We start from the raw sequence: 15792 nt of genomic DNA on the forward strand, positions 1-15792 counted from the left end.
GTTGCTGATTTCAGAGACGGATATACAACTGTATGTTTTGACTTTGAAGATATACCAGAGATATTAGTCACACAAAAATAGCAATCGGTCAAATGATCCGTAGGTTCCCTCCACTGCATCGGAATTCCAAAAGGCATATGGCGAGTCCCCTTCATCCATCCAGTCAGTAGAGTTACACATGAAGCACAACATATGTTAGGGGCCCAATTCTGATTCAGATCCATCTTGCAATCAAAATACAACTCATAAGCTTCCTTAATTAAAGTAGTAACACTTCGCCTATGCGCTTTAAGGGTTAACTCGCCACATATATTACAGAAACTATCTGATTTATTTTTACAGTTGCGAGGCATTTTTCACACAATAAAATAAAACACTACTGTATATTGAACACAAACTATCTCCTTTCAATAGACTTTGGAAGCACAACTCTATGGAGAGTCGCATGAAAGAAATCTCTAATTCAACTGACAACTGCAATGTCTTAAAGTTTCTAATTGTTGTGGCAACAATGAATAATATGGAATTCTGTACATTCTTAAGAGAATAAAAAGTAAAAAAATATAGTAAGAGTATGATAAACCAACAATTATAATAGTTTATTAATCTTTGTTAATGGTAGCATGCTAACCTGTAAATATGAAAAAAATGATTTGAAATTACAAAAAAACTGTGGGTGATAGGAAGTTTCTGGTTTCATATTCGTAATCAGCACATAAAAGTACATAAGAATCACCATAAATAATACATTTAACAAAATCATTGTTGAAGACCATAATTTATGTGAGGAAATGTTGAGTGTAAATAGTGTAAATGAGTCAGGAAATGTATATATGACTAGCGACTCATGATGAGCAGAACCTTCGCGCCACGCCTCCACAACATAACCACGTGAAATAGGATGACTGGATGTGGATAAGTGGAGATAGTAATCCTATCATTCACCCTTTCACTTTAAACGGCGGTGTTTCTTACTTTTTATTTCAGAAATATGCGGCCACAGCTCCATTAGAGCTCTCCCTCTTTTTAGACTACAGTATACGGACCCATTATTTTCTGTAGTTACTACAGAGACAAATAATTACGTTCAGAAGCCATTTACAGATGAGAATGGGAAAAACACAACAGAGGACGAAATAAAGGCATACTTTGCTTTGTGTATCCTGATGTCGCAGGTTCGGAAACCTCGCGTCTAGTTATACTCGAGTCAAGGTAGATGTATTGAAACTCCAGCTTTTCAGAAACAATGAGCAGGGAAAGATTTGTCCTCATTTCTAATTTCCTACACTTCACTGATGACTTCAGGTGATGCTAGTGACAAACAGGAAAATTAGGCATATAATTTTGCACTTCTCGGATACATTTTCTTCCTTGTTTGGACTGTCAGAAAACATAACCTTAGACGAATCTCTTATGAAATTTCGTGGTAGGCTGCTATACGTACAATGTAATCGCAGTAAGAGGGTCAGATTTGGCATAAAGATATATAAAATTTACGATGCAAATACAGGCTACCGCAACACCTTTCATGTATAGACAGGAAATGATATAATTGACCCTTCCTTGCCTGCGAGCACTAATGTTAGAGCCTGTGTGAACATTTGTTCAACAAAGGTCACATTCTGTACCTTGACAACTTTTACATGTCTCCAGACCTTTGAAAAAGGGTTAACGAAAAACAAACAAATATTGTAGGAACTGTCAGGCTCAGCAGAGAGAACATGCCACCTGATATTTTATCTAAAATACTACAAAGAGGTGAATACCGAACGTGGTCGTCCAACATTATTTTGTGCCACAAATGGAAGGATAACAAAGATGTTCATTTTCTTTCTTCAAAACACACCACAGCAAATATTATATCAATGGGAACACTCAGGAGAAAGTGCAGACAAGAGCCATGGGAAGAAGTAAAAAACCAAAACTGGCCCTTGAGTACCAAGATGGGATGAAGGGAGTAGATTTATAAGACCAGGTCACTGCCCTTTTTCCAGTCATGAGGCGAGCAGTCGGATGGTATAGGAAAAAATCTTTCTATCTTCTAGATATTTGTGTTTTAAATTTCTTTGTAGTGTACTGTACTTCCTTATAGTTGGAGCACAGGAAACCCTACTACACAGGCTTCCATGTGGCCGTAGCGACAAAGTTACTTGCGACTGTGCCGTTACCTGATTACAAGGTCATGGGACGACCTTCACCTAGTGCAACCCCCTCTTAGAATACAGGCTAGAAACTGAGCTCATTTTCCCATGCACATCCCTAGTACGAAAACAAACAATAATCCCTCTGAGCGATGTTTTGTGTGCTCAACAGCAGAAGAAAAGAAGTGAGACAACATGGCAGTTCAAGAAGTGAAAAATTCGACTACATCTCCCTGAATGCTTTGAAATCTATCACACAAAAACATTTTAGGCGAGTACATGTATTCATTCTCCTAATGGCAAAATTTCAGGTTAATACTGTGTAGGCCTATAGTTCTCTTTTTACAATATATTTTCCATTGTGCTGCACAAACAGCTTCTCCACTGGGATTTAAATCTGAGTCATTGTGACACGCAGGGGTATTTAAATGAGAGTCCATTGGGTTAAAAGGTCGCATTATTGTTACCACTCAGAAAATCCACAAAATACGGCAATTCAATAACTATACATGGCAAATGCACATGCCAAGTGAAATATTGCTTTGTAAAAACGTAAGCTAAATTCCTGACCTCGCTTGCCTTGAATACCGCAGCTCAAAACTCTGGTAAAAGTAATGGAGTGGCTTGGACAATGTCAGAGTGGTTCGTCATGCAGTGTGGCACGGATATGGCAGTGCCACAGCGGTTGGTTAGTCATGCAAAGTGGCATGGTTTGTACAATGTCACAGCACACCTTGAAATTACATCAGATAGCCCAGGAGCGAGATTGAATATGCAAGAGTGTATATTGTTACGACGATCGATTGGGGTTTATTTATGGATTATTCCTATCTATCTATTTAACATTTTAACAACATTGTGCATGAAGAGACAACCTGTGAATTTGGAACAACGAGCTCCGGCATTTAAAAAAAAAATTTGATGTTAGTCCCTTTGAAACCTTGTATAAACTAAATGTTATGACTAGAGATGACTGGCACTAAAACAGTTACAATAGGCATATAGGCTCTTAAATTAGCCAAAGTAGGCTAACATGTAAACATGTAAAATAGGCAACAAAATAGGCATGAAAAAATTACTTATAATTTAATAACTTGCTCAATTCTTCTTCTTCTTTTATGACCACATAGGATCACTTTAGTCAGTCCGTCGTTCAGGTCTCTTTGAAGGGATTGTTCGGGCTTTGCGGTCCTCCCAGTACTTCTTCAGACGCTCCGATCTTCGTGCCCTTTCCTCAGTTGAAAATGTGCGTGTTGTTGGTTTGTTTTGTGTAAGGGTAAAGCGGAGGTTTGTATTCTTGAGTTTTGTATTCAATTTTATCTTATTTGTGGTGTCTTCTGTTGTAAGGCCTATTTCCTTTAGATCCTCTCTTACTTCTCTGATCCATTTACATCCTGTTGTGGTATTTTTTGAGACGAGATTGTGTTGTACTAGTTGTTTCAGAAGCCTCGAATACTGCATCCTCATGATATGTCCAAAGAATCCCAGTCTCCTCTTACGCATAGTATCTCTAATGGGTTCTAGCTCTTTGTACACGACTTTGTTAGGTATTAACCGCCACTGTCCATCCTTCTGGTATTTTTTGTTGATGCAGGTTCTTCCAATCCTTTCAATTTTCTGAAGTCTGTCAGTCCTAGATTGTTTATTCAGGTAAAAGAGTGTTTCTGCTGCATATGTAGCTTCCGGTTTTATAACTGTGTTGTAGTGTTTTATTTTTGTATTTATTGATAGACATTTCTTTTTGTAGATATCCCATGTTAATTTTTGTGCTTTAGCTAATCTATTTGTTCTTACTTGGATTGAGATTTTTTCATTTAAGTTATGTGTTATTACTTCTCCAAGATATTTAAACTGAGTTACTATTTTGATTTTATTACCATTTATGGTGACTTCTTTTAGCTGTGTTGGTTTTTGGGGCATAATTTGTTTTTTCAAATGATATTTTGAGGCCAATTTTATTTGCAATGTTTTGAAGTTCGAATATCTGGGTTTTTGCTTCTTTTATGTCAACTGCTGGTAATGCTAAATTGTCAGCAAAACCCAGGCAATTCGTTATGATTTTTCGGCCAATCTTTATTTTGGGGGGACATTTTCTAAACCATTCCCTCATTACCATTTCTAGAGCACAATTAAATAATAGTGGTGAGAGCCCATCTCCTTGCCGTAGTCCAGTTTTAATTTCAAATGTCTCTGATGTTTCACCCCTAAACTTCACTTTTGATTTGATATTGGTGAGAGTTAATTTTATCAATTACTATAAAAGGAATTGACAACAAGCAACTTTTCAATGTTTTCTGGTAACAATGTTGTTCTGTCATGCAGAATTTTTTTGTACTGAGAAAGATCTCACAACATCACATGAAGTGATTGGACAAAACTTCAATGAAGCCCTTCATCTGGTTTTAGTTCAATTGTTTCATCTACCTCACCTCGTAGCACCCTGCCTACTTCGCTTTCCATCCTGGATTCGGCTGCAGGACCCTATCAATCGTTTCGCTGACAGCGGCTGCATTCCCAGAGGTTCGCTCAAATCTTCCCCTGACTTCTTCCACAATCCTAAATGACTCCACCAGGCGCATGCTATTCTTCTCCAACTCGGTGATTGTTCCTGGTAGCTTGTTGAAGTTTGAAGATGCTCTAGTTTATGCAGGGGTGTATTAGCTTCCACCATTGCAGTGCGTAGGTCTGAAGAAAATTGTTGTTGGTCGCTGTTCACAGTGGATTGGTAGAAAGGCTGTGTTGATACAGCTTTCTGTACTCGTGTTACATGCATTGCAGTATTTGTATGTTGATCTGTATGGTATTTTTTCACATTTGATATAAAAAATAATAACATTGACTTAAATTACAATGTTATCGTAAATATCTACAGTTAGGCTAATTGGCAATAATACTAGGTATATATCATGAATTTGTTTCATAAAAAGAAAAAGACTATTTGAGATTATGTTTCCAGGACTACAAAACTTTAAAGTAGGAACAATGGAATTGTAATTTACATGGAAATATGTCCTCAAAGATATTTCAGTTATAATTTGGCCGTATCGTGTTGAGTTCACCGCGTGAAAAAAAATAAAATAGAAACGACTTGAAATGATAGCTAAGTAGTGTAGAACAGAAATCCTTCCTTTATGCTTGCCAGAGACCCACCAAGCTGCCTCTAGCGGTATTCTTACTTATATAGAAAAATTGAAATGGAGGCACCATAAATCTCAGACTTGCGAACATTTTATTTTTTGGAGGCTTTGTTCAGCCAGGTCAGCTGTCATGAAGGCTATTTTCTGTTGCCTGCAATAGATCCTGCATCATGTGCGCCCTCAAGGCTGTCACCCTTGTTAAAAATTAGAAAACCGCTCAATTTGAAATTGTCATGGCATGCGCCCATAACCTTACTTGTTGGCCTCTTCGCTGCCCTAACCTAGGAGCTTACACCCTGTCAGACTCTCTGCTTGCCTCCAGCACAATGGTTACTAATCGGACCTCACCAGTCCGGACCAACAGTCTTTTCACTGGCCTGGTCAGTAAAAGTTTAGGCAGTCTTGTAAAACATGCTGTGACATCGTCCGAGCCTTGCCATGTTGTATGTCTAGCCTCTGACATCATCCTAGCCGCGCCACATTGGATCTGCAACCATTGTTCGCGAAGGCTTAGCGGAAGTGTAATTGGAGTTAACTAGAGCCACACATAGCACTCACGACTTTTAAAAATTTCATTTCAGTTGTAAGTCTCTATTTTCACAGGAAATGAATCACAGTTCAAAATACCGATTTTTAATTTTCATCCACCCTGTGACAAGAGATCGCTGGCATTCTAACTCCTTGTTCAGTAATGAAATGATTATTTACATTTTAGCAATATCAATTATTGAAAGTTCACGACTAATACAGCATTTCAACAAACTAACTTGCCACAGTACATAAGTTAATCGGTCTCTAAATGCTACAATGATAGTTCCTTACAGCAGTTTGGCAGAAGACTACCCTTCCATCCGTATTAAAATTGGAATCCCCTGTGATCCACTGCTTCAGCCATTTTCCTTTGGGCATTGCCACAGACACACTTCTTTTTCACAATAAATCGCAATATGATACGAAGATAAAGCATACGTGTAGAACAGTTCGCGTCGAGAGGGAGGTGTAGGCCAAAGCGTATGAGCGGGTTGTGCAACATAGTTCGACGTTGATTGGCTCTTGCATATGTCTTAGGAGGTTGGAGGTGTTGAAGGATTTGAGGTCAAATTGTTCTTGTTCCTCCTGATGGAAATTTCTAAAGAACTATTTCTGGTGACTTCTGAGAATTCCCATTTTTGTTTGTAGAGTAAACAGATATTGAAAAATGACAAGATAATTCTGTCGAGCACACTAGCTTTAATATAATGCCCTGGAAGAAAACGGTTTCTTTAAAATACTGTCGGAAGGCATCAAATAGGCACAAACCTTTAAAATAGGCATTTATATGCACAATAAAACCAATGAAATCTAGCTAAAAGGATCCTAAACTAGATTTATCTCAAAAGCCTATGTGTCTGAACACAGGAATAAAATAGGCAAATTCTCATCTCTAGTTATGACATTACAACAATATAGCAATATATCATAAGTTAATTAGCTCATTTGTGAGGTTTCAGTGCAATAATTAATAACCATTATTGATCTTGACAATCATAACCCCAATATTGTAGTTTCCTTTATTGGGACAAGAATATCTACAAAACAGCTGTTTTAAGCGTTATTGTTATGAATTCTCATGCTGCATTTTTTTGTGGACGTTGCGGCTAGTTTACAGCAGTTAGTCAGTCTTCTAAGTCGGGTCAATATGGCTCTTTCAGCTGAAAACATAGGCACGTCTTGTTTTAACATGTACAGAAGTGTTAAAAGGTGCAGGGAGGACAATATCTACACTAAAGGCCCAGTTCTGGCTGTAGAAGCACTACTGAGCACAGTGATTGCTTTCTCGTTCTTCATGATTGACACACAACAGATGTGGAGGCCAGAAATCGTTTGCAGCAAGTACAGGGCACGAACATCAGCAAACGGGCAGTAAGGGGAAGGTTGTATGAAGCAGATTTAAAGTCCAAGAGGCCCATCTCAGGGCCTCTGCTTACACATGAGCACCGTGCCTCTTGGATGCAATTCGTCAACGGCCATCAAAACTGGACAGTGAAGCAGTAAATCTCAGTGCTGTTTATAGATGCATCTAGATTTTGTAAAATTTACAGAAAGACCATGTGTTTTACGGTTTTATGGACAAACTATAATATTTTACGATTTTTCATACCAAGAACTTCTTTCTAAATTGGCACCAGAACAAGCTTCCACGGGCCACCGACCAGCGAATATTCAATACATTGCTCTGATTTATATTCATCTGATCGTTACAGTCTTCAACTGGGGATACCAGATGTGTCCTGAATCCTAGTTGATCAATATTGATTTGTTTGTGTTGAAAGAGACTGACTCTAGGATAACAGTTCTCTTGTTCTTTGCATTGATTTGTTCGATAACCTTTACTGTCCTGTATAAAAATATTTTTGTTCTTCACTCCGAATTTCAAAGCATAGTTTTCTTTTAATTTCCCATGCATACTGAAATCTAGAAAAGGTGACAAATTTGCGTTTTGCACTGTGTGATATTAACATAGTATATGGCAGCAAAAACAATCTGACAATCATGTAAAGTGTGTTAAACATGTTGGTGATTTGAAATGTAAGGAAGAAAGTCAGAAGTAAACGGGTTTTTTTGCCAAAGCTAAAGATAATGTTTACAATATAATCAAGGCAGAGTGTCTGTTTACTTCGTTTTCAACGAAATACAACGTTCCATTGAGTGCAGCCTTTCATGCAGGAGCTTTGTTGAAAAACATGTTTCCTATGCCGGAAATCGCAAAAATGTATGATTGTGGTCACACGAAAACGTATGTCCTGAACGAAATGGTGCATATTACAGCACAGGATATTGTTACTTGTTTACGGAATATTCCATTTTCTTTGTCGACAGATGGAAGCAATGATACTGATTCCAAGTTGTACCCCAAATAGTGGTTACTTTATGATGCTGGTCGAGAAAGTATTGTAAGTAATGTTTTATTGGTATCAGAATTGGAAGCTGATTCGACAGGGCACAATGTAGGAAAGCTACTATTGTCACAGTTGAAGTTAAATGAAGTGCCACCGAGCTCGATAGTTGCAGTCGCTTAAGTGCGGCCAGTATCCAGTATTCGGGAGATAGTGGGTTCGAACCCTGAAGATGGTTTTCCGTGGTTTCCCATTTTCACACTAAGCAAATGCTGGGGCTGCACCTTAATTAAGTCCACGGACTCTTCCTTCCCACTCCTAGCCCTTTCCTGTCCCATCGTCTCCATAAGACCTAACTGTGTCGGTGCGACGTAAAGCAACTTGCAAAAAAAAAAATGAAGTGCCGATTGATAACTGCCTGGCATTCTGTTCAGACAATGCTCCTGTTATGATTGTACACAAAAATCAAGTTCTAGCAGTTTCCAAGGAAGCTCATTAGGATATTTTTGGTTTTGGTTGCAGCTGCCATCCAATTAATTTAGCTGCTGAAAAAGCTGCTGCAACTGTACTGGTTAGAATTGATGAGATTCTTGTAGATATTTTCTATTACTTGGAGAAGAGTGCCAGAAGAAAGGAACATCTTCAGAAATTTCAAAGAATGCTTTGAAAAGAAACAAAGAAGTTGTCGAATGTGTGCACAAGATTGTTATCCCTAGCCAGGTATTCGGACAGATCTTTAGCTCTGTGGAATCCACTTCTTTCATTTTTTTAAAGGATGCGGTGGTAGTGAGTGCTCCAAATATTTCTGTCAGTTAATCTTCTTTTACTCCCAAAGCAGGACACGGTAGATCTGATGACAAACAGTTGAAGAGAGTTTGCGATCCTCCTCCTCCTCCTCCTCCTCCTCCTCCTCCTCCTCCTCCTCCTCCTCCTCCTCCTCCTCCTCCTCCTCCTCCTCCTCCTCCTCCTCCTCCTCCTCCTCCTCCTCCTCCTCCTCCTCCTCCTCCTCCTCCTCCTCCTCCTCCTCCTCCTCCTCCTCCTCCTCCTCCTCCTCCTCCTCCTCCTCCTCCTCCTCCTCCTCCTCCTCCTCCTCCTCCTCCTCCTCCTCCTCCTCCTCCTCCTCCTCCTCCTCCTCCTCCTCCTCCTCCTCCTCCTCCTCCTCCTCCTCCTCCTCCTCCTCCTCCTCCTCCTCCTCCTCCTCCTCCTCCTCCTCCTCCTCCTCCTCCTCCTCCTCCTCCTCCTCCTCCTCCTCCTCCTCCTCCTCCTCCTCCTCCTCCTCCTCCTCCTCCTCCTCCTCCTCCTCCTCCTCCTCCTCCTCCTCCTCCTCCTCCTCCTCCTCCTCCTCCTCCTCCTCCTCCTCCTCCTCCTCCTCCTCCTCCTCCTCCTCCTCCTCCTCCTCCTCCTCCTCCTCCTCCTCCTCCTCCTCCTCCTCCTCCTCCTCCTCCTCCTCCTCCTCCTCCTCCTCCTCCTCCTCCTCCTCCTCCTCCTCCTCCTCCTCCTCCTCCTCCTCCTCCTCCTCCTCCTCCTCCTCCTCCTCCTCCTCCTCCTCCTCCTCCTCCTCCTCCTCCTCCTCCTCCTCCTCCTCCTCCTCCTCCTCCTCCTCCTCCTCCTCCTCCTCCTCCTCCTCCTCCTCCTCCTCCTCCTCCTCCTCCTCCTCCTCCTCCTCCTCCTCCTCCTCCTCCTCCTCCTCCTCCTCCTCCTCCTCCTCCTCCTCCTCCTCCTCCTCCTCCTCCTCCTCCTCCTCCTCCTCCTCCTCCTCCTCCTCCTCCTCCTCCTCCTCCTCCTCCTCCTCCTCCTCCTCCTCCTCCTCCTCCTCCTCCTCCTCCTCCTCCTCCTCCTCCTCCTAGGCTAGGGGTACCAGATGCATAATAGACTTTACCTTAACCGACTTCGAATTCAGGAAATCTGTTAGGAATGTACGAGTTTTCCGGGGATTTTTCAATGATACAGACCACTATCTGATCTATACTTATCTCTAGGCCTAGGGTTAAGAAAGTGAAATCTGTCTGCAAACAAATAAGGGTAGAAAATTTCCAGGACAAGGAAATTAGACGGAAGTACATGTATATGATTAGTGAGAAGTTTCGAACAGTAGACAGTAAGCAGTTTCAGGATATAGAAAGAGAATGGTTGGCATACAGGGATGCTGTAGTAGAAACAGCAAGGGAATGCCTAGTAAGAACCGTTTGTGAAGATGGGAAGAGGTGAACGTCTTGGTGGAATGATGAAGTGAGAGCAGCTTGTAAACGTGAAAAGGAGGCTTATCAGAAATGGCTCCAAACAAGGGCCGAGGCAGACAGGGATTTGTACATAGATGAAAGAAACAGAGTGAAACAAATAGTTGTTGAATCCAAAAAGAAGTCTTGGGAAGATTTTGGTAATAACCTGGAAAGGCTAGGTCAAGCAGCAGGGAAACCTTTCTGGGCAGTAATAAAGAATCTTAGGAAGGGAGGGAAAAAGGAAATGAACGGTGTTTTGAGTAATTCCGGTGAACTCATATTAGATCCCAGGGAATCACTGGAGAGGTGGAGGGAATATTTTGAACATCATCTCAACGTAAAAGGAAATCTTCCTGGTGGTGCTGCGAACAGCCAAGCTCATGAGGAGGAAAATGATTTTGGTGAAATTACGCTTGAGGAAGTGGAACGGATGGTAAATAAACTCCATTGTCATAAGGCAGCTAGAATAGATGAAATTAGACCTGAAATGGTGAAGTATAGTGGGAAGGCAGAGATGAAATGGCTTCATAGAGTAGTAAGGTTAGCATGGAGTATTGGTAAGGTACCTTCGGATTGGACAAAAGCAGTAATTGCACCTATCTATAAGCAAGGGAACAGGAAGGATTGCAACAACTACCGAGGGATCTCATTGATTAGTGTACCAGGCAAAGTATTCACTGGCATCTTGGAAGGGAGGGTGCGATCAGTAGTTGAGAGGAAGTTGGATGAAAACCAGTGTGGTTTCAGACCACAGATTGGTTGTCAGGATCAGATTTTCAGTATGTGCCAGCTAATTGAAAAATGCTACGAGAGGAATAGGCAGTTGTGTTTATGTTTCATGGATCTAGAGAAAGCATATGACAGGGTACCGAGGGAAAAGATGTTCACCATACTGGAGGACTATGGAATTAAATGTTGATTATTAAAATCAATCAAAGGCATTTATGTTGACAATTGGGCTTCAGTGAGAATTGATGGTAGAATGAGTTCTTGGTTCAGAGTACTTACAGGGGTTAGACAAGGCTGTAATCTTTCACCTTTGCTGTTCGTAGTTTACATGGATCATCTGCTGAAAGGTAAAGATAAAGGCTAATTTAGGAATGAACTCAATGGATGCAGCTGTACGCATAAACCGGCTTCGGAGGTGGGGTCATGTGAGGCGAATGGAGGAGGATAGGGTACCTAGGAGAATAATGGACTCTGTTATGGAGGGTAAGAGAAGTAGAGGGAGACCAGGACAACGATGGTTAGACTCAAAATCTAACGATTTAAACATAAGAGCTATAGAACTAAATGAGGCCACTACACTAGTTGCAAATAGAGGATTGTAGCGACGTTTAGTAAATTATATACATTAACTTAGTTTTCCACAGTTCTTTGAAAGTCACAACTCTATTATGTATACAGAATTAGATGTAAAAATACCTGTGTTAACAAGAAGTCAGTAAGTAGCCTACGTATTAAATGTAAATCAAATAATTTGCTTTACGTCTCACGGACACAGATGGCGACAATGACATAGGAAATGACTAGGAGTGGGAAGGAAGCGGCCTTGGCCTTAATTAAGGTACATCACCAGCATTTGCCTGTTGTGAAAATGGGAAACCACGGAAAACCGTCTTCAGGGCATTAGGGTTCGAAGCCACTATCTCCCAGATGCAAGCTCACAGCTGCACAACTCTATCCGCACGGCCAACTCGCCCAGTGTATTGGATCTCTCTTCCTTCGTATACACTTCAGATGATGGCGTTCACTTGCACGCTCCCCAAACCATAAAAGTAGTTAGCGGGACATAAAAACCAATAACTCAACTGTACAACGCCACACATGCATACGACCATCATTGGCACCAAGGCAGGAGCACTGAAGATGACATTCATTTGTCCCTTCATCAGCGCCTATCGCAACACCAATGGAGGTGAGCTGTGCGATTTTGGGGCTGAGTAGAAGACGCCCTAACAGCATGCAGATTTGTAGCCCTGCTTCATGGCGACTGTTTGAATGGTCCTCGCTGGTACGCCCGGAGCAACAGTGTCCCTAATTTGTTGTGAAGTCACGGTACGGTCCAACATGGTACTTCGTAAGTTGCACTGTGGAGACTTTGCCCCATGTGTTGCACAATTCCGCGGTACGACCACCCGGCCTCCGATAGGTCCACTAAACGCCCTCGCTCAAAGTCCATCAGTTGCATAAACGGTTCATGTACACAGTCACGCCATGCTAACAGTGTTGTAGGCTTGCAACATTCCACAGCTAATAACACAGTTCCTGGCGTGTCTGCAGCGCTGCGAGTACAGAGTAATCCACCGCCCATTTTATAAGCCTTTTCGGTAAGGTTTCAGTATAAATCGTGCTGAATGTGTCCAGTAGAGTGAATGCCTCTACAATTTTTAGATTTTTAAAAAATTACAAGTTGCTTTACGTCACACCGACACATATAGGTCTTGTAGCGACGATGGGACAGGAAAGTGCTAGGAGTGGGAAGGGAGCGACCGTGGCCTTAATTAAGGTACAGCCCCAGCATTTGCCTGGTGTGAAAATGGGAAACCACGGAAAACCATCTTCAGAGCTTTGGGGTTCGAAGCCACTATCTCCCAGATGCAAGCTCACAGCTGCACAACCCTATCCGCACGGCCAACTCGCCCAGTGTATTGGATCTCTGTTCCTTCATTTTGTATATGGGACATATTAATCCTTCTTGCCAAAATCTCAGGATTTTCTTTCCATCAAAAATTGTCATATTTTTTTGGTTGTAGTTCGCAGCTCTTTCCAAAGTTCGTAAGTTATTCCACTAATAGCACCTGATTTTCCCCTCTTCCCTTTTTTCATTGCCTCTAATACCTCCTCTGTTATTGGATCATCCAGTAAGGGTATTGTGTTGTCCATAGTTGTAAGTATGCCAGTCTCATTTTCCCTCAGTTTCTATCTATCCTGATGCCTGATAACCCCTTGAAATCATCCATTCATTATTACTTATTATTACTTGGTTATTGTTCTTATTATCATCACAAATTTTGTTTATTCAATTCCATACTTTTTAAAATTTCATTTTCTTTACAGTATCTATTCAGTGCCATTGTCTTATTCTTACTTAATATACCCTCAGCTACATATAAACTTAAGGACTTAAAAACACATTACATATAAACAATGATGTGACAAACAATATCCATAGTCTTCTAAGCGCGCCCTCTTAAAATATAGGTTCAATAAAAACATCCATACTGTGTAATCGTAAAATCTTCTTTAAGATTTGTCCTACGAATTTTGTGAAAAACATTTTTTGAAAGAGAAGTTAAAATCTTTCTGATTGTCATTCAACAAATTGCACCGTCCTTAAAACTACTGTCGATATTGTAAAAATTACTGCACATTTATGTTGTGAAGTATAAACAAACACCTTATTTACAACATTTTTCACTGTTGACAGGTAACAAGCAAAATTAATGCAGTACAATCTCTCGCCATTTTGGGTTGTTGTTATTATTATTATTATTATTATTATTATTATTATTATTGGTTTTTGGTAGGTTAAAGATGTATGTCTTTCTGATAGTGTTGATTAGGTGGGAGTTTTGATAAAGTCCTTTTTCTCGCGAAACAGGGAAATCGACACGGATAATGAAAATGATAAACTGTTATGAAGAGGGACTTTGAATTTATGACGTGCTAAAGGAGAAATCATCTTAATGATGCATAAAACTGAAACTAACGAGATTTCACTGTATTTTTGTCGTTTCTCGTTAAATGCCGGAAAGATTATTCCTATGTAAATTTATAGCGAAAAGGTTATCATTACTCTTCTGGTGCTTGAAATATGTTTTCATGATACATATTAGAGAAGCTACTGATACTACTACAATATTTCAGAATGAAATTGGACATACGAGTTCACGTTGTCCCGGAATTTAAATATAACTAACGTGTAAACTGTAATATGAAAATATGCGAAAATGCAAGTTTTTAACAAATGATTGCCGTTGAATACAGATTTTAATGTGTGTGAGCCTTTTTACCATACTTTCATGAAAAATCGGATGAAACAACAATCTGCTACAGTGAGTAAATTTTTTGCCATTAGGAATTCTCGCTATAACAGACTTCTACTGTATTTCTCTTCCTATCTTCCATACCTCATGATAGCACCCTCATTTCAAGTCTCATGACTTTCTTCTAAATTGATTGATTAATCGATTCCTGATTTCCTCTAAATCGGATCTGTTTTGATTGAGGCTCACTTTTATGTCTCTTAACTCTGCTTTTAAGTAGCTCTTCATGTCCTCCTGCAGATGATTAAGGTAATGGATTCTCTGTGGATATGATCACTGTGTACACACTCAACTTGTGAAAATAGAGAATATCATGCTTTTGCACTTGAGATTTTTCAACAAAATGTTTTATGAGAGTTCATACAAACAAGATGTCCTGTTAACAAACTGCACCTTTATGAACTAGTCCGTACTTTGGCAATAATATACGTATTGTGTAAGTTTTCTAACATTAGCTGTAATATGATGTGTCTTTTATTTGTTGTAAAATTTCAGTTTTTCTCTCATGTTTTTAGCAGGAGGGCTATTTGAGGGAGGATTGTTTGATGATGCTCCAATGCCACCTGAAGTGCCACCTGTTGAAGCAGCCACTGTCCAACCTGTACAAGAATCAGAGAAACCAGTGGAAGAAGCAGCTGGCCATGATAGTGACGAAGATATGGGAGATCATTTTGGGGGTCCACCCTCTGTTGGAGGTCATAGGTATGATTGTCTTACCAAATCATGATTTCCTTCATTGCTCTTAAAGAAATTTATCTTAGGTAATGTCATGAAGTTGTCATTCCATAATTTGTAATTGTTTAGATTTTGTTATTTATTTCAGTGTAATTTGTTAAGAACAACATTTTAAATTTTCCAACTGAGCCCTCTTCCTCTTTATTTTGTCCGGAGACTAATCATGGTTCATTTATTTCTGGAGTTGTCATGTAATTTGATTGAGTCTGCCACACATGCATGAACATTGTCCGCACTCAGCATATACCAAGGCTATTTGTGAATCTGCAGCAAAATTACCTTTGAATTTTCAGATGAGCTCATTCGTATGCTAATAAATTGAATGTATGTATGTCTGTCTTTCTTTCTGTTTAATTATCAGCCCAGAGGATAGTTCTATCCTCAGATAGCTCTACCAGAGATTATGTTGTTATGGGAAGGAAAAAACTGAAGGTTGCCCTAAAATAAGTCATATTAGATGAGAAGTGAGGTAAAGTGGGGTCGCCTGCTGTCCAGCTCTGACACTTCTCAGACTGTGGTGCCGATTTTGAACTGTGCAATATAAATAAACACGCATTGTAGATCAGATTCTGTGTTAATGTGATTGCTAAAATTACCTCTAATATATTGAAAGCCAAGAATAATGTAACCATAAT

At 40.3% G+C, this 15792-nt stretch overlaps 1 protein-coding gene across 2 annotated transcripts in view; it reads left to right on the plus strand.

Moving 5' to 3' along the window:
* Nucleotides 1–15792, plus strand: part of vtd (RAD21 cohesin complex component verthandi) — a 188814-nt gene that overhangs the window by 72584 nt on the left and 100438 nt on the right. The window contains exon 6 of one of the 2 annotated variants that reach the window (XM_067136760.2): nucleotides 14938–15124. In XM_067136760.2, coding sequence (XP_066992861.2) covers nucleotides 14938–15124 — 187 coding nt within the window. The remainder of the gene's footprint in view (nucleotides 1–14937; nucleotides 15125–15792) is intronic. The other variant, XM_067136761.2, reaches the window with a different exon arrangement.

This window comes from Anabrus simplex, chromosome 1, assembly GCF_040414725.1.
Source record: "Anabrus simplex isolate iqAnaSimp1 chromosome 1, ASM4041472v1, whole genome shotgun sequence".
Taxonomy (NCBI): domain Eukaryota; kingdom Metazoa; phylum Arthropoda; class Insecta; order Orthoptera; family Tettigoniidae; genus Anabrus; species Anabrus simplex.